Genomic DNA, 16,420 nt, shown 5'->3' with positions numbered 1-16,420 from the left:
TCTGTATGTAATCAAGTTTACGCATGAGTGAGTGAGTATAGTTTTACGCCGCACTCAGCAATATTCCAGCTATATGGCGGCCGTCTGTAAATAATAGAGTCTGGACCAGACAATCCAGTGATCAACAGCATGAGCATCGATCTGCGCAATTGGGAACCGATGACATGTGTCAACCAAGTCAGTGAACCTGACCACCCGATCCTGTTAGTCGCCTCTTACGACAAGCATAGTCGCCTTTTGTGGCAAGCAGGGGGTGCTGAAGACCTATTCTACCCCAGATCTTCATGTTTTTTTTACGCATGAAGAAACAGTGATGGACAGTATGAGCAATAATTCACATATTCTAAAGTATGATGCATCATGGCGCCTGACTTCCTGTCTCAGTTAGATTCAAACAAACATGGTGTGCTGGACCTATCGTGGCCCGAGTCCCTGCACATCCTTCATCACATCCTTCATCCTTCATCACATCCTTCATCACATCCTTACATCCTTCATCACATCCTTCCATCCTTCATCACATCCTTCATCACATCCTTCATCACATCCTTCATCACATCCTTCATCCTTCATCACATCCTTCATCACATCCTTCATCCTTCATCACATCCTTCATCAAATCCTTCATCACATCCTTCATCACAGAATTGACACTATCATGTAGAATATGTTTCAGTTTTAGGATTCAGTTTCACAAGCCATGATTGAAAGTGTCCCTCTTCAAATGTATTCTGTCCTTCTGCATGACTGCACCCACACATGTAACAAACCATTTGACAATATCAGTACAGTAATTGTTACAATCAATACCATCCATTCATGTTTTGCTATCTGTATTGTAAGAACTGGTCTCACCAGTATTTTCAGGACTTTGGACATGTTACTCCTTGTGACGGTGCCGTTCACGATACCGAACATCTCCTCTGGAAATACACCAACAAACAATTTAACATGGTCGAACATTTCTTTCTTCTGACTCAAAGCAAAAGTGTTTCCTGTTTTGTGAAAGGTCTCACAACATTTCAGCCGTCTTACTGACTTGCTAGTATTGCATCCATGGGACACATTGTAAGAAACATATGAACATGAAATATGGACAGTTGCTATTTGGTTGGGTAATGTCAAGACACGAGGCTCGTACCTGAGAGTAAGAAATTAGGTTTCAGAATATAGCCACTGTTGCCATTATCCATAAATCTCCCATGATTCAACTGCATAGGTTCACTTCCTGTCTGATAGTTCAAGGCCACTGAAATTCAGAAAAAGGTATTAGTGACATGACATGAAAATGAAAGAGAAAGACATTAGTGCTACCCAGGATGGCACCAACATCAGCAAAGGGGAATGGATATAAATACAGAAAAAGTAGTGCTTACCAACTTGGCACCGTAGGTTCCACACAAACAAAGGGGTGGAATATCAAGACAGAACAAGTAGTGCTTACCAACTTGGCACCCATGGTTCCACACAAACAAAGGGGTAAAATAAAAAGACAGAAAATAGTGCTTAAACTTGACAGAACAAGTAGCTTTAGACAGAACAAGTAGCGCTTACCAACTTGGCACCTATGGTTCCACACAAACAAAGGGGTGGAATATCAAGACAGAACAAGTAGTGCTTACCAACTTGGCACCCATGGTTCCACACAAACACGGCTGGAATATCAGGAGAGAACAAGTAACGCTTACCAACTTGGCACCCATGGTTCCACACAAACAAAGGGTGGAATATCAAGACAGAACAAGTGGTGCTTACCAACTTGCCACCAAAGGTTCAACAAACAAATGGGTTGGATTAACAATACAGAACAAGTAGTGCTTTCAAACTTAGCACCCATGGTTCCATACAAAAACTCGGGTGGAATATCAAGACAGAACAAGTAGTGCTTACCAACTTGGCATCAAAGGTTCCACACAAACAATGCAGTTAAATAACAAGACAGAACAAGTAGAGCTTACCAACTTGGCACCTATGGTTCCACACAAAACACGGGTGGAATATCAAGACAGAACAAGTAGTGCTTACCAACTTGGCACCAAAGGTTCCACACAAACAATGCAGTGAAATAACAAGACAGAACAAGTAGAGCTTACTAACTTGGCACCAAAGGTTCCACACAAACAAAGGGGTGGAATATCAAGACAGAACAAGTAGTGCTTACCAACTTAGCATCCATGGTTCCACACAAACAAGGGTGGAATATCAAGACAGAACAAGTAGTGCTTACCAACTTGGCACCAAAGGTTCCACACAAACAAAGGGGTGGAACAAGAAGACAGAACAAGTGGTGCTTACCAACTTTGCACCCATGATTCCACACCAACACGGGTGGAATATCAAGACAGAACAAGCAGTGCTTACCAACTTAGCATCCATGGTTCCACACAAACACGGGTGGAATATCAAGACAGAACAAGTAGTGCTTACCAACTTGGCACCAAAGGTTCCACACAAACAAAGGGGTGGAACAACAAGACAGAACAAGTAGCGCATACCAACTTGGCATTCATGGTTCCAAACACAGGGGTGCAATAACAAGACAGAAACATTAATGCTTACCAACTTGGCATCCATGGTTCCACATGGGAACAGGGTTGTAGTTGGATGAGTCTGTTCGGGATCCAGCAGGGTAGATCCGCAGCAGCTTGTATTGGGACACCAGGTTGATGCCAGCTGCCACTGTCTGGAGAAGCTTCTCAATCTTGTTCTCTCCAATTGAGTAGACGGCCAGGAACCCTCCTGTAACATCAGAGTGAGTCAGTGAGTTTGATCTTACACAACTTCCAGCAATATTCCAGCAATATCATGGCAGGGGACACCAGAGTGGGTGAGTATGGTTTTACACCGCTTTTAGCAATATTCTCTCCATCACCCCTCCTCCTCTCCCTAAGGCCTTCCCTGAGTCACCCCACCTCCTCTCCCCTCCCCCACCTCCTCTCCTAAGCCCTTCCTGCATCATCACTCTCCACCTCCCTAGGCCCTTCCCTGCACACCCCTCACTCCTCCTCCCCTAAGCCCCTTCCTGCATCACCCCTCCTCCCCTCCCTAAGCCCTTCCCTGCATCACCCCTCCTCCTCTCCCTAAGCCCTTTCCTTCATCTGCACCACCCCTCCTCCTCTCTAAGCCCTTCCCTGCATCACCCCTCCTCCTCCTCCCTAAGCCCTTCTCTCCATCACCTCCTCCTCCTCTCCCCCTAAGCCCTTTCCCTGCATCACCTCCCTCCTCCTCTCTCTAAGCCTCTTCCCTGCATCACCCCTCCTCCTCTCCCTAAGCCCTTCTCTCCATCACCCCTCCTCCTCTCCTAAGCCCCTGCATCTCTCCTCTCCCTCTCCTCTCCCTCTTCCCCTCCATCACCCCTCCTCTCCCTAAGCCCTTCTCTCCCATCACCCCCTCCTCCTCTCCCTAAGCCCTTCCCTCCATCACCCCTCCTCCTCCCTAAGCCCTTTCTCTCCATCACACCCCTCCTCCCTCCCTAAGCCCTTCCCCTGATCACCCCCTCCTCCTCTCTAAGCCCTTTCCTGGAGTCACCCTCCTCCTCTCCCTAAGCCCTTCCCTGCATCACCCCTCCTCCTCTCCCTAAGCCCTTTCCCTGAGTCACCCCTCCTCCTCTCCCTAAGCCCTTCCCTGCATCACCCCTCCTCCTCTCCCTAAGCCCTTCCCTGCATCACCCTTCTCCTCTCCCTAAGCCCTTCCCTGCATCACCCCTCCTCTCTCCCTAAGGCCTTCTCTCCATCACTTGTTCCCTGTACCTGAGGTGGAAGCCTGGTCTGGGTCCTTGAAGCTGATGCTGGTCATGCCGGTGATGCGGGACAGTTCCTGACACAGCTTGATGTGTTTGTGTCCGCTGCTCTTTTCCTGCTCCTTCTGTTCTGTGTTCTCATTCACATCGCCCTCTCCATCTTCCTCGTCACTTACATCGTCGTTGTCGTGAGTTGTTGTGGGCAGCTTCTTCCCCTGCAATAACACAACGGGATCAACACAAGCGAAGTTGGAATCTTCTCAAGCGACCAGCAATGCCACCTTGTGTGCCTAAATCACTTGAAAAAGCAGCCTCCCCAAACAGTGACTGAGTAAACTCACCTGTACTTGTTAAAATTACTCCCACCTCATCCCAAAGATGATAAATTCACAATATTTAGTTCAAAATATAACCAACATTAATCCTTACCCTTTTTCACAGGCAACAAAAGACTTTTTGCTTTCTATGTTATTTCAGTGCAGTAACAGAAAGTGTATTCATGTTTATATTGTGAGGTGAAATGGGTTAAACATTCTACTAAAGAATATTTCGCTTATATGACAACGTGCATGCGTGTGTATGTCTGGCTGCTTGTACTAGCCCAGACTTAACCTGGTTTTATAGTGCTAGCTCACTGAGATACCATGCCGCAGTGAAGCATGAATACCCCACTCAGACACATTATACTGACTCCGAGCCGACCAGTCCTTGTTGTACCCATTAATGCCAAGCACCAGGCAGGGACCAACAAGTACCATATTTTAACGTCTTTTATGTCATGATTGTGGTGTACCCTGTCTGTAGAAAGTTGGGATGTCATAATAGTGTCATGACCATTGTGATGTCATGATTGTAGTGTACCCTGTCTGTAGACCATTGTGATGTCATGATTGTAATTACACTGTCTGTAGAAAGTTGGGATGTCATAATAGTGCCATGACCATTGTGATGTCATGATTGTAGTGTACCCTGTCTGTAGAAAGTTGGGATGTCATAATAGTGTCATGACCATTGTGATGTCATGATTATAGTGTACCTTGTCTGTAGAAAGTTGGGATGTCATAATAGTGTCATGACCATTGTAATGTCATGATTGTGGTGTACCCTGTCCATAGAAAGTTGGGATGTCATAATAGTGTCATGACCATTGTGATGTCATGATTATGATGTACCTTGTCTGTAGAAAGTTGGGATGTCATAATAGTGTCATGACCATTGTGATGTCATGATTGTGGTGTACCCTGTCTGTAGAAAGTTTGGATGTCATAATAGTGTCATGACCATTGTGATGTCATGATTGTGCTGTACCCTGTCTGTAGAAAGTTTGGATGTCACAATAGTGTCATGACCATTGTGATGTCATGATTATGATGTACCTTGTCTGTAGAATGTTGGGATGTCATAATAGTGCCTTGACCATTGTGATGTCATGATTGTGGTGTACCCTGTCTGTAGAAAGTTAGGATGTCATAATAGTGTCATGACCATTGTGACGTCATGATTGTGTTGTACCCTGTCTGTAGAGAGTTGGAATGTCATAATAGTGTCATGACCATTGTGACGTGATGATTGTGTTGTATCCTGTGTGTAGAACTGTGTGTGTCAGGTTATCCATATCTGCAGCCTGGCATGTTTACATTGTTGCCAATATTTACCAGCATCACTTTTAGTGCCGACATAATCTGAGGAACTTATTCAGCACCAGTGAGATAACATAGAAAGCAAATATGTTGTAACTGAAGTTATCATCTTGTAAAAGTTACATAAGTGAGTATAAACATGGATGGTTTCCATAGTGGAACAACCGTCATGGCCCTTTCTAATTTCTTGTTCTATAAATGTCATTGTCAACCATTACTAAGATGTAAACAAAATAGAAACAAACAAGTTTTAAACAAATAAAAGGAAGAAACAAGTCTTACAATAGAACAAAATGATTAAAGCAAAAGCTCTAAAGCAACATTTATAAAACACCATCTTCAACTGTATTTCCTTTGTTTGCAATCATTATAGCAACATATTATCTGTTACGCTTACAGCATGACAAAATGGTTGTTAATAGTAGCATAAGAAGTAAGAAGATAACATGAGTCCCTCTGTGAGTGAGTGAGTGAGTGAGTTTAGTTTTAAGCCGCACTCAGCAATATTCCAGCTATATGGAGGCGGCATGTAAATAATCGAGTCTGGACCAGACAATCCAGTGATCAACAGCATGAGCAATTGGGAACCGAAGACATGTGTCAACTAAGCCAGCGAGCCTGACCACCCGATCCCGTTCATTGCCTCTTACGACAAGCATGGGTTACTGAAGGTTCATTCTAACCCGGACGTTCACCGGTGAGTCCCTCTGTTCAAAAATCAGCTCGGTCACATTTTGAAACCACCAATTATATTACTTTTCACTTTTATGAAAAGCATATTCTGCCCCAAAAGAATAAGGAATGAGTACTAAACATTTGTTAGGTGTATTTATGTGCCACAGTACATGAAGATGATAGCGGAAGGATGTAGATGATATTGCTCGTGTTAGGAAGCAAATGCACACAATATTATGTCATAGATCTACAAGCAGTGTTCTATATGGGGGTGAGAAGTACAAAAATGCAAGTTTAATATTATCTTTAATAATACAATCACCAGTAAATAATAAGTATGCTCAAATTAAAACACATATTTTAAACATTATTGTTATCAACACATACAAATAATGAGTTTATGAATGAAAAGAAATCCCAGTATCAATAATTGTCTACATAATGTTTTCCAGGGCATCTGACAAATCTTCATAATGGACTAAATCTTAAATCAAGTAATTTGCACCATGAACATGGTATAAACTTGAATGCAATAATCATGATTGTATGCTATGTATATGGATTTTATGACATTAAATTTCTAGTTCTCCAAACACTTTTATAGAATAGTTATCCAATATGTCAAACTGTTTGTCTGTAAAACAAAGACACGTGGATATCTCCTTGTCTCCACAAGACTTACAACATCTTACATTTCTCATTTTTGAACATTTCAGATTTTAAATAAAAACATGTTTTGAGCAAGTTTGTTCAAAAAGCATATGTAATCCCTTTACACTGAAAGAAAGACAAAAAAAGCAGCTTTGCTCTGACAAAAAAGCTTATAACACATATTCTGAGCATCCCTACATTTGGCCTGGAGTGAAATATGCAATAAACTTCAACCGCGGTACAATCGTACATGTATATACACCATGATAGGCACAACAACAGTACAACAGCCTTATGTCATGTGGCAACTGAAGGCTGTTCCAGAGGTAAAAAGCAGAAAATTGTAAGCTAGGTTTGGAATATTTTGAGAAAATGCTTAAGGTGCATATTGGTGTGGCAAGATATGCTGAAAAACGAATTTCACTTATGCAGGGTGCTTGTACAACTCCTAACCTACAAGTGAAACTTAAAACATTTATAAACACTATCCTCTATCAAACATTTATAAACACTATCCTCTATCAAACATTAAGTGTGTAGATTCACAAATGACGAATTACATTTCTCTCGTGCATGAATCACAAAGAAAACAAACTTGACAAAATCCATATTTCTTTGTGAAAAATATAAAATATTTTATGTAACAAAATATAAACGGACTGAAATCAAAATATTAGTGATGTTTGATAAAAACCTAACACCAAAAAATGTACAAAAAATATACAATATTAAACTGCTGACTATAATACTTTGTTAACTATGAAATGAATGTAAACGGAGTACGAATGGTGTAAACAAGCATTAAACCAACAAACAAACACATTATTGTCATTTGATCTACCTTTAGACGAGTTGATGCCAATGTCTTACCCTGTGAAGACAAATAATACACAAGCGATGCATGTTAGTGAGTTGGTTACACACAACCAAAAACTACCTTTCTACAGAACTGGAAAGGGGTAGAAAACAGTTTCAAAATGAGCATAATAATCGATGAAAACGCAAAGACCATACTTCTGACGCCAGTAGGACCTAAGTTTGTTGCAGGAACTTATATTCATGTGTTTCTACTTTGTTAATGATTTGTCAATGATGATGTGAGTGAATACAAACACTGCTGAGATACATTAAACGTATCATTTTTAATAAGGTGACATAAAATAATTTTTAATCTTAGAGTAGTGCAGTCATACAAATAAGGTGATTAAATGACATTATTGAATTTTACGTATTCATGAATATATTTTTTTTAAAACAGAAAACATTTAGACAATAATGGAACAGATTAATTGTCATGTTCATGTTCATCATATTCAGATTTATCAACCTTCTACTGCAGACATCCAGTCATGAGGTTGGCTCAAACAGATAAAGGGCACTGGTTCAATATTCAACCTCCTTAGAATTGTTAGAAAAAACATTTATGCATTTTTAACACAAGTCATTTAGACAAAGAACTGAACCCAGCCATTCCCTGATCAGTTTAGCAGTTTAACATTAGGGATAGTTCTTGGGGAGAAATCCCAACAATTTGGAAGAAACAGCCTTTTTTTGCAAAGCAAAAGTAATTCTATATCTCAAAATAAATGTAAATGAAAATTAAAGAAAATGGCTATCTGGAATATTTAATGGTCTTCTCACACTCATTTTGAAATGAGAGCGGCTACGCAGCTGGAAATATCCAAATGTTGTCTTGAGCACACGTTGTCCACACAGCTTCTAACTGAGAGCTGGGGCGGTGGGGTAGCCTAGTGGTTAAAGCGTTGGCTCGTCAGGCCGAAGACCCAGGTTCGAATCCCCACATGGGTACAATGAGTGAAGCCCATTTCTGGTGTCCCCCGCCGTGATATTGCTGGAATATTGCTAAAAGCGGCGTAAAACCAAACTCAGTCAGTCAGTCTAACTGAGAGCACCTGACGTGACATAGTTCATTATGCATATAACAAAATATATATTTGTACATTTGTATTTTGAACAAATTCTATCTGTACAAACCTCTTGCCACCCACACTTAGATCTTCAGTAACACTCTCTTAATGGGTCGCTAGGCTTGGGTTATTTGGCAGTCCCAATGAATTTGACCGAAGTCCCTAAATACCACTTTTCCTGCCAGTTCAGATCTGACGGTGTTATCAATCTGACTGGTATTAATCGTAATGTGTAGAATTAGGCAGCAATGAGCTCTTTGTCCTGTTTCCATGACAGCAGCGACAAGTAGCGATAAAGACCACACAGCAACCTCACACAAGGGCTCAGACCCAGGTAAGCTAGAGCGATGACACAGTTGCTGTACAATATAGGAAAACAAAGGCCACTCGGGTGTAGCTACGTACTATTACTGGTCGTTTATCCTAGACAAACATGAAACAACTGGGTGAGATACAAGGAAGATGGAGGCAGAACTTCCACAAAGCCTGTTCATTCCACAAAGGAAAAGAATCATTCACGGATGGCTTTAATTCATACTAAAATAGACCAGACCAAGTTCCAAATATTTTTCAATTATTGTTGTTGACATGCCGAGAGGCTGAGCAGAAATGTGTCATTCATGGTCAACTGAGTGAGTGAGTGAGTTAAGATTTTAAGTCACCATGGTCAACTGAGATTAAAGATCTTTCAGAATAAAAGCCTTAACAAATATAATCATCAAGTGTTCAAATGTATGAAACACAGAATTTGTTTTTATATATTTTTCAAACTCTAAGACAGACAGTGATACGAGAGAATAAACTGGTTTTGACCTCAGTAACAGTAGTTGAAATCCATCAACATATATACCCCTGCACACCATGTTTCTTACAGGACAAATTGCCGAGGTGACGTTAAAGTTTCAGTCAGTCAGTCACTCACTCACTCTTACAGGACATGCTTACCCTTTTCGTGAACATGCTGAATAAGTGATTCAGTTATATTAATTTCACAGCTTTTCATTATTTGGTGTTGATATTTAGTATTTGAACACTTTTACAAGAAGTGGTACCACTCCCTGACAGTCTTATCACCGGGGTTGGTTGGTTGTTGTTTTACGCGACACTCAGCAATATTCCAGCTGTATGGCGGCGGTTTGTAAATAATCCAGTCTGGGCCAGACAATCCAGTGATCAACAGCATGAGCATCGATCTACGCAATTGGGATACGATGACATGGTCAACCAAGTCAGCTGGCCTGACCACCCAACCCTGTATCACTGAGGTCAAATATAGTTTTCTGCATTCTGATAATTATCTAAGATTAGAACTTTTAGAAGTCACTGAGTTTGAGATGGGAGAGTCATTATCAAAATTAATTGTGTGCATGTGTCTCACTACTGTTATCTGATGGATATGAATGGATATATACTGATGGATATAAATAAGGGAACATATATTAAGCGCGAGCGAGTATGGTTTCACGCTCTTTTAGCAATATTCCAGCAATATCACGACAGGGGACACCAGAAATGGGCTTCACACATTGTACCCATGTGGGCAAACGTATATTAAACAAAGCATTAGTTGAACATGATTGCATGTTGACTGAAGCGTGCTGGCAATGTCATTGAGTAACACAATATGTTAATATGCCAGTATGAAGCATTACTGAAGAAAGCAAAAACGTTCATCTGCAATAATGGTAAGTGTTCCCTTACTTTTATCCATCAGTATAACTCTAATCACCACTAATTACTACACTGTTAATGAGACAACATTTCATGCAGGTTCACATATCTCTGAATAAGTCTTCCCATAATTCTTAAAACAATCTGTTGATCAGGTGAGCTATGTAAACCAGGTGAGCTATGTAAACCAGGTGAGCCCTTACCTTGATGAGGATCCTGTGTTTCAGCTGGTGTGGGGTGGGTGTGTGGTCGAGGTCTCCCTCCGGGTACCACAACATGTCTGACAGTAATGTAAGGGCAAACAAACATTGTCTGGACATCAACAAAACTGTGTGAATGTTATTTTACTCCTGTCAATAACTCAGCAGTCAATAAGTAGGCTAGACCAAGAACTAGTCTCTGGAATGAACATACTTTATGGAAAAAAAGTTTATAAGGCCAGACCAATTTTATTTCTTGTTTTACGGATTTTTGTCAATTTAAAAAATCGAGCCCTTGAGGAGTCTCTAATCCCGTAGCCCCATTGTGTATACTACTACTGAGATGCATGCAAAATTTGATGAAAATCAGTCAAATAGTTACTGAAATATTGACTTTTAAGTGAGCATGGGGTCGGTCGGGAAAAGGCAAAATGTCCAACTGTTTGTCGTAATTAAGTCTTAATTTATCTAATGAAGTCATCGAGAGTGTTCCCAATGCCGTTTTGCTATAGCGTAACCATCTACCGAGATGCAGGCAAAATTTCACGAAAATCGGTCAAATAGTTTAGGAAATAAACACTTTTTAGTGAGCATGGGGTCGGTCTGGCGAAAGGCTAACAATCCAACGTATTGTCGTACTTGTTATATATTATCGAGGCGAGAGGTGTTTTTAGCTGAATGAAACACAGGTCTCGGAAGTCATCACCTCGCTACCGTCTCGGGGGTTGCTTTGAGCGAGCGCATTGGACGAGTGTGTCTCGGCTCGGCTATGATGATGATGCACGACCAGCTGACTAGCGAGGCTACAGATGTCTGAAAGTTATCGAGAGCACAAAAATGGTCAGGACTACCAGGATTGGTACTACCTTTTTGCATTCCCCCCCCAACAAATTTCCAATTAGAGACAGCAATCTTGTGTCGAATATCGCCGGCGTCTACCTACATTCGTAGACGATATATACGTGTTTGGTTACCTCCAACACAAAGACTGCGTTTGCAAGAACGCAAAAGTCAATATTTCAGAAACTATTCGACCGATTTTCATCAAATTTTGCATGCACCTCAGTAGTAGTATACACAATGGGGCTACGGGATTAGGGACTGCTCAAAAGCTCAAGTTTTTAAATTGGGGGGAGAACTGGTCCCATAGCCCCATTGTGTATACTACTCAACGCTATCCAGCACAAACAGCACAACACTGCTCAATACATGCAATAAACCCTGTCAGTTTATTGTTTGATCGGCATTCTAGAAGTTGGTGAGTCAAAAATGGCACATACAACTATATAGATGACAACTTCATATCTATTGCATAGAGTGTAGAGCATAGAGCTAAACGTTTTAGCTTGATAACAGCGTAAGAATCTACATTGAAACATTGGTCTATGCAATAAATAAGAAGTTGTCATCCATAAAGTTGTATGTTTCATTCCCGACATCAGATGTGATGGGTGAACTACTTGGTCCCTGTACACGTTGAAGGATACCACCCAGAATCTCGGTCAGGTGTTTGGCCATCACTCTCTGCTGGTCAATGGAGCAATGGTTCTCTAGGGACAGAGTCAGAGGGTACCTGCAACAGTGTGTGAGTGAGGAAATTGGGTTTCATTATGACAAGCAAATACTGAAATACGGCACTACCCAGTGTCACAAAGTGTGTGGGTGTGAGAGAGAGAGAAAGAAAAAGAAAGAGGGGAGAGAGAGGTAGGGAGAGAGAGAAAGAGGAGTAAGAGAAGAGAGGGAGGAGAGAGAAAGAAGGGAGGGAGAAAGAGACAGAGGGGGAGAGGGAAGGAGAGAGGAGAGGAGTAAGAGAGGGAGAGGGATAGAGAAAAAGAGGGAGGAAGAGACATAGAGAGAGAGGAGGAAGAGAGGGAGAGAGAGAGACAGAGAAGTAAGAGAGAGAGCAAGGGAGAGAGAGAGAAAGGGATGGGGAGAGAGAGTGTGTGTGTTGTTAAAAGCAATTTTCCGGCTACACGAAAGTGGCCTGTACATAAATGAGTCTGGAACAGGCATTCTAGTGGTCAATTTCACAAGCAACAATCCAAATATTCAGGTTACTATCAACTAAATCACCGAGCCCAACCATCCAATCCACTTGGTCACCCTTAACACCAGCACAGGTTGCTGGGGACTGACTTTGACACAGACAACTTACTGGGTATTGTCAAACAACAGCACAACTGTGCCAGGCACTAGTCCCAACATATTTCACCAATACTCAACATAGGTCTTTTCTTACATCTGTTTCCAAAAATGGCTAACACATATGGCCCCTTATCCACTGATCTGTGCACCATCACAGAAGTGTTATCATGTAAGCTCTTTACAACAGGTTATTGGTCATTATTGTACTGTATCATGTCTTGTAAAAGTGGAATTTTGATGAAATTCCTTGAAGATGAATGTAACAAATCTATTTAAAATCAAATTTCGATCAATTGCAAAGGTGAGCTACAAATTGATCAGTTCATTCATTTTCAGGTAATATTGTTGAATTAGATTGCTCACGGAGATGCTTTGAAGGCATAGTCTTTGATGGCCATGATGACGTCACGGAAGAGGATCTTGGAGGTGAGGGTGTAACCATGGTAGATGATGGGTTCATCGTCAGGCCCGTCCCAGCAGTCCACTACAAGACAAGACATCGTCTACAGGAACATAGCATCCTTCTGTACATGGAGATGGAGCTAGTACAACACGGGCTCAAAGCATCCTGATTATTGACAAGGTGAGCTAAAGCAAAAGACAATGACGTTAAAGCTTTTGCTGTTTAAACAAGCATCTATCCAGTTCAAAGTCTACGGCCATACCACTGTGAAAACACCGCTTCTCGTCTGCTCCGCGGAGTTAAGCCCCGTCGGGCCGGGATTGTACTTGGATGGGTGACCGCCTGGGAATTCCCGGTGCTGTAGACGTGTTTTTTTAAGGGGCGGTGGGGTGTCCTAATGGTTAAAGCGTTGGCTCGTCACTCCGAAGACCCAGGTTCGAATCCCCACATGGGCACAATGTGTGAAGCCCATTTCTGGTGTCCCCCGCCGTGATGTTGCTGGAATATTGCTAAAAGCGGCACAAAACCAAACTCAGTCAGTCAGTCAGTCAGTCAGTCCAGTTCAAAGAATTAATAGAAAATGAAGTTCAAGAACATTTAGACAGCTGAGATGTTGTTTTAACTGCTGTTCATTGGATGTGCTTGTGGTTTGATGAAGAATATGTTCAAAAACAGCAGTTTTTAAGTGTTTCTTAAATGTAGTTTAGTTGGAGAAGTGTCAAAGAACATTGTATTTCTGTTAGCTTCGACAGAGGTTGAATAATAGATTATCTCACACTCCACACAGCGACATCCCTTGGTGAGGGCCGCGATGTAAGCCTCCACCTTGCTGGGGCCCTTCAGCTGGTCCTCTGATAGGTACCTGCAACACCCAGTACAACTAATGGTAATTGGACGAAGTAAAAATATCTAGCATCTAAACTAAGTTCTCTCATCAGATTGGTGAAAAATTCATTAAAATGCTCAAAAGTAAGGACTTTTACCTTACATTTGTTTTTATTCAGAGGTATTTTAACCACATACTTTCATTTTACTTTGAAAGCAACACACGTTTCATTGCTTCTGTTCTGTCTGAACTGCAAGGCACCTTAACAGAGCCATGATGTAAGTTCCACTGGAATGGCATGGAAATGATGGTCAAGGGTGCAGAGTTACATCCCTTGGGTACAACCAAAACTAATTATTCTGGGTTCAAATCCTTGTTTGCACCAATTACATTGCTTAGGGCTCTATGTGTACTGCAATTTAGTTAATTTGAAAAATTAACTTATAATTCCTATAAAATGATACTGCAGTGTGATGACCGTTGTTTGGTACGCACGTGTTATGGGACGATGCTATCATGTAATGTGTCATTGGATGCTGCATGTCCTGGTAAACTCGACTGTGTTCGGGGTTGAACAGCTGCTGCTTGTCGGAGGACAGGAACACCCGGAAACCTGCAACATTGGCACCACTCTCGTTTATACCAAATACTAAACACATCACAGGAGACCAGTCACATGTCTCTGTTCCTTGATAGAAGTATCAACAGTTCTGTAATGTTTCCAATATACACTCCCCTCTGTGGCCTTATATACACTACCCTGAATGACCTTATCTACACTGCCCTGTATGGCCTTAAATACACTACCGTCTATGGACAGATATATACTACCTTGTATGGCCTTATATACACTACCCTCTATGGACAGATATACACCTACCTTGTATGGCCTTATATACACTACCCTCTATGGACAGATATACACCTACCTTGTATGGCCTTATATACACTACCCTCTATGGACAGATATACACCTACCTTGTATGGCCTTATATACACTACCGTCTGTGGACAGATATACACTTCCTTGTATGGCCTTATATACACTACCCTCTATGGACAGATATACACTACCTTCTATGGCCTTATATACACTACCCTCTATGGACAGATACACCTACCTTGTATGGCCTTTTATACACTACCCTCTATGGACAGATATACACTACCTTCTATGGCCTTATATACACTACCCTCTATGGACAGATATACACTACCTTGTATGGCCTTTTATACACTACCCTCTATGGACAGATATACACTACCTTGTATGGCCTTATATACACTACCCTCTATGGACAGATATACACTACCTTGTATGGCCTTATATACACTACCCTCTTTGGACAGATATACACTACCTTCTATGGCCTTATATACACTACCCTCTATGGACAGATATACACCTACCTTGTATGGCCTTATATACACTACCCTCTATGGACAGATATATACTACCTTCTATGGCCTCATATACACTACCCTGTATGGAATTATAGAGACTATCCTCTATGGACAATATACACTACCTTGTATAACCTTATATACACTACCCTCTATGGACAGATATATACTACCTTCTATGGCCTTATATACACTACCCTCTATGGACAGATACACCTACCTTGTATGGCCTTTTATACACTACCCTCTATGAACAGATATACACTACCTTGTATGGCCTTATATACACTACCCTCTATGGACGGATATACACTACCTTGTATAGACTCATATACACTACCCTGTATATCCTTATATACACTACCCTCTATGGACGGATATACACTACCCTGTACATCCTTATATAGACTACCAGCTATGGACAGATATACACCTACCTTGTATGGACATTTGGTCCCTCTGCTTCATCACAGAATGGGGTTCATGTGTCTGGATGAAAGTGCGACATGTTTCTTCGTCAGCGTCCATCATCTGAAACACACAATTTACAACTGCACACAACAGAAACAAGGGAGATAACCCAGGCAAAACCTGATGTCTTCGGCAGTGTGAGATGCTTCTACAGTTCTAACTTCATTGATTGTTGTGACAGTTGAGTAGTCAGTTGTTCTGGAGAAGTGTCTCACCCTCTGTGCCTCCCTGAGGAACGACAGCAGATCTCGCACTGTCAAATAGGCCTTTCCTCGAGTGTATCTGCAGAGTAGATAAGTCACAGTGAGAAAGGGTTACACCCAGGAATGTCATGAGTCAACAATGCAAGTTTTCATTCTCAAACGACTTTCAAAAAGTGATATTTGCCATGGATTGGAATAGCATGTCCAGTCTATCTCCACAAGAGCCCTAGACCACCTAGTCCATACCCTTACACCACTCACGTCTCGATACCAAGTTTAACTTCCTCAACACCATCCACCAACATCTCTCAACACCACCCACCAACATCTCTCAACACCACCCACCCACATCTCTCAACACTACCCACCAACCACCAACATCTCTCAACACCACCCACCAACATCTCGCAACACCACCCACCAACATCTCTCAACACCACCCACCAACATCTATCAACACCACC

The 16,420-nt window shown here is 41.7% G+C and overlaps 1 protein-coding gene and 1 pseudogene across 4 annotated transcripts in view; one reads left to right on the top strand and one right to left on the bottom strand.

Moving 5' to 3' along the window:
* Positions 1-16,420, bottom strand: part of LOC124283970 (1-phosphatidylinositol 4,5-bisphosphate phosphodiesterase eta-1-like) — a 97,737-nt gene that overhangs the window by 3,380 nt on the left and 77,937 nt on the right. For 3 of the 4 annotated variants that reach the window (XM_046720022.1, XM_046720018.1, XM_046720021.1), the window contains exons 7-18: positions 15,969-16,035; positions 15,720-15,813; positions 14,374-14,491; positions 13,829-13,914; positions 13,013-13,133; positions 11,992-12,077; positions 10,508-10,584; positions 7,547-7,576; positions 3,750-3,954; positions 2,560-2,739; positions 1,142-1,249; positions 856-923 (exon numbers count right to left, since the gene is read on the bottom strand). In XM_046720022.1, the coding sequence (XP_046575978.1) occupies positions 856-923; positions 1,142-1,249; positions 2,560-2,739; positions 3,750-3,954; positions 7,547-7,576; positions 10,508-10,584; positions 11,992-12,077; positions 13,013-13,133; positions 13,829-13,914; positions 14,374-14,491; positions 15,720-15,813; positions 15,969-16,035 (1,240 nt within the window). The remainder of the gene's footprint in view (positions 1-855; positions 924-1,141; positions 1,250-2,559; positions 2,740-3,749; positions 3,955-7,546; positions 7,577-10,507; positions 10,585-11,991; positions 12,078-13,012; positions 13,134-13,828; positions 13,915-14,373; positions 14,492-15,719; positions 15,814-15,968; positions 16,036-16,420) is intronic. The other variant, XM_046720019.1, reaches the window with a different exon arrangement.
* Positions 13,301-13,419, top strand: LOC124283987 (annotated as a pseudogene).

This window comes from Haliotis rubra, unplaced genomic scaffold, assembly GCF_003918875.1.
Source record: "Haliotis rubra isolate DU_JTF1 unplaced genomic scaffold, ASM391887v1 Scf326, whole genome shotgun sequence".
In the NCBI taxonomy this organism is placed as follows: domain Eukaryota; kingdom Metazoa; phylum Mollusca; class Gastropoda; order Lepetellida; family Haliotidae; genus Haliotis; species Haliotis rubra.
The sequence above is the reverse complement of the archived record's forward strand: the minus strand, read 5'-3'. Positions and strand labels throughout refer to the sequence as shown.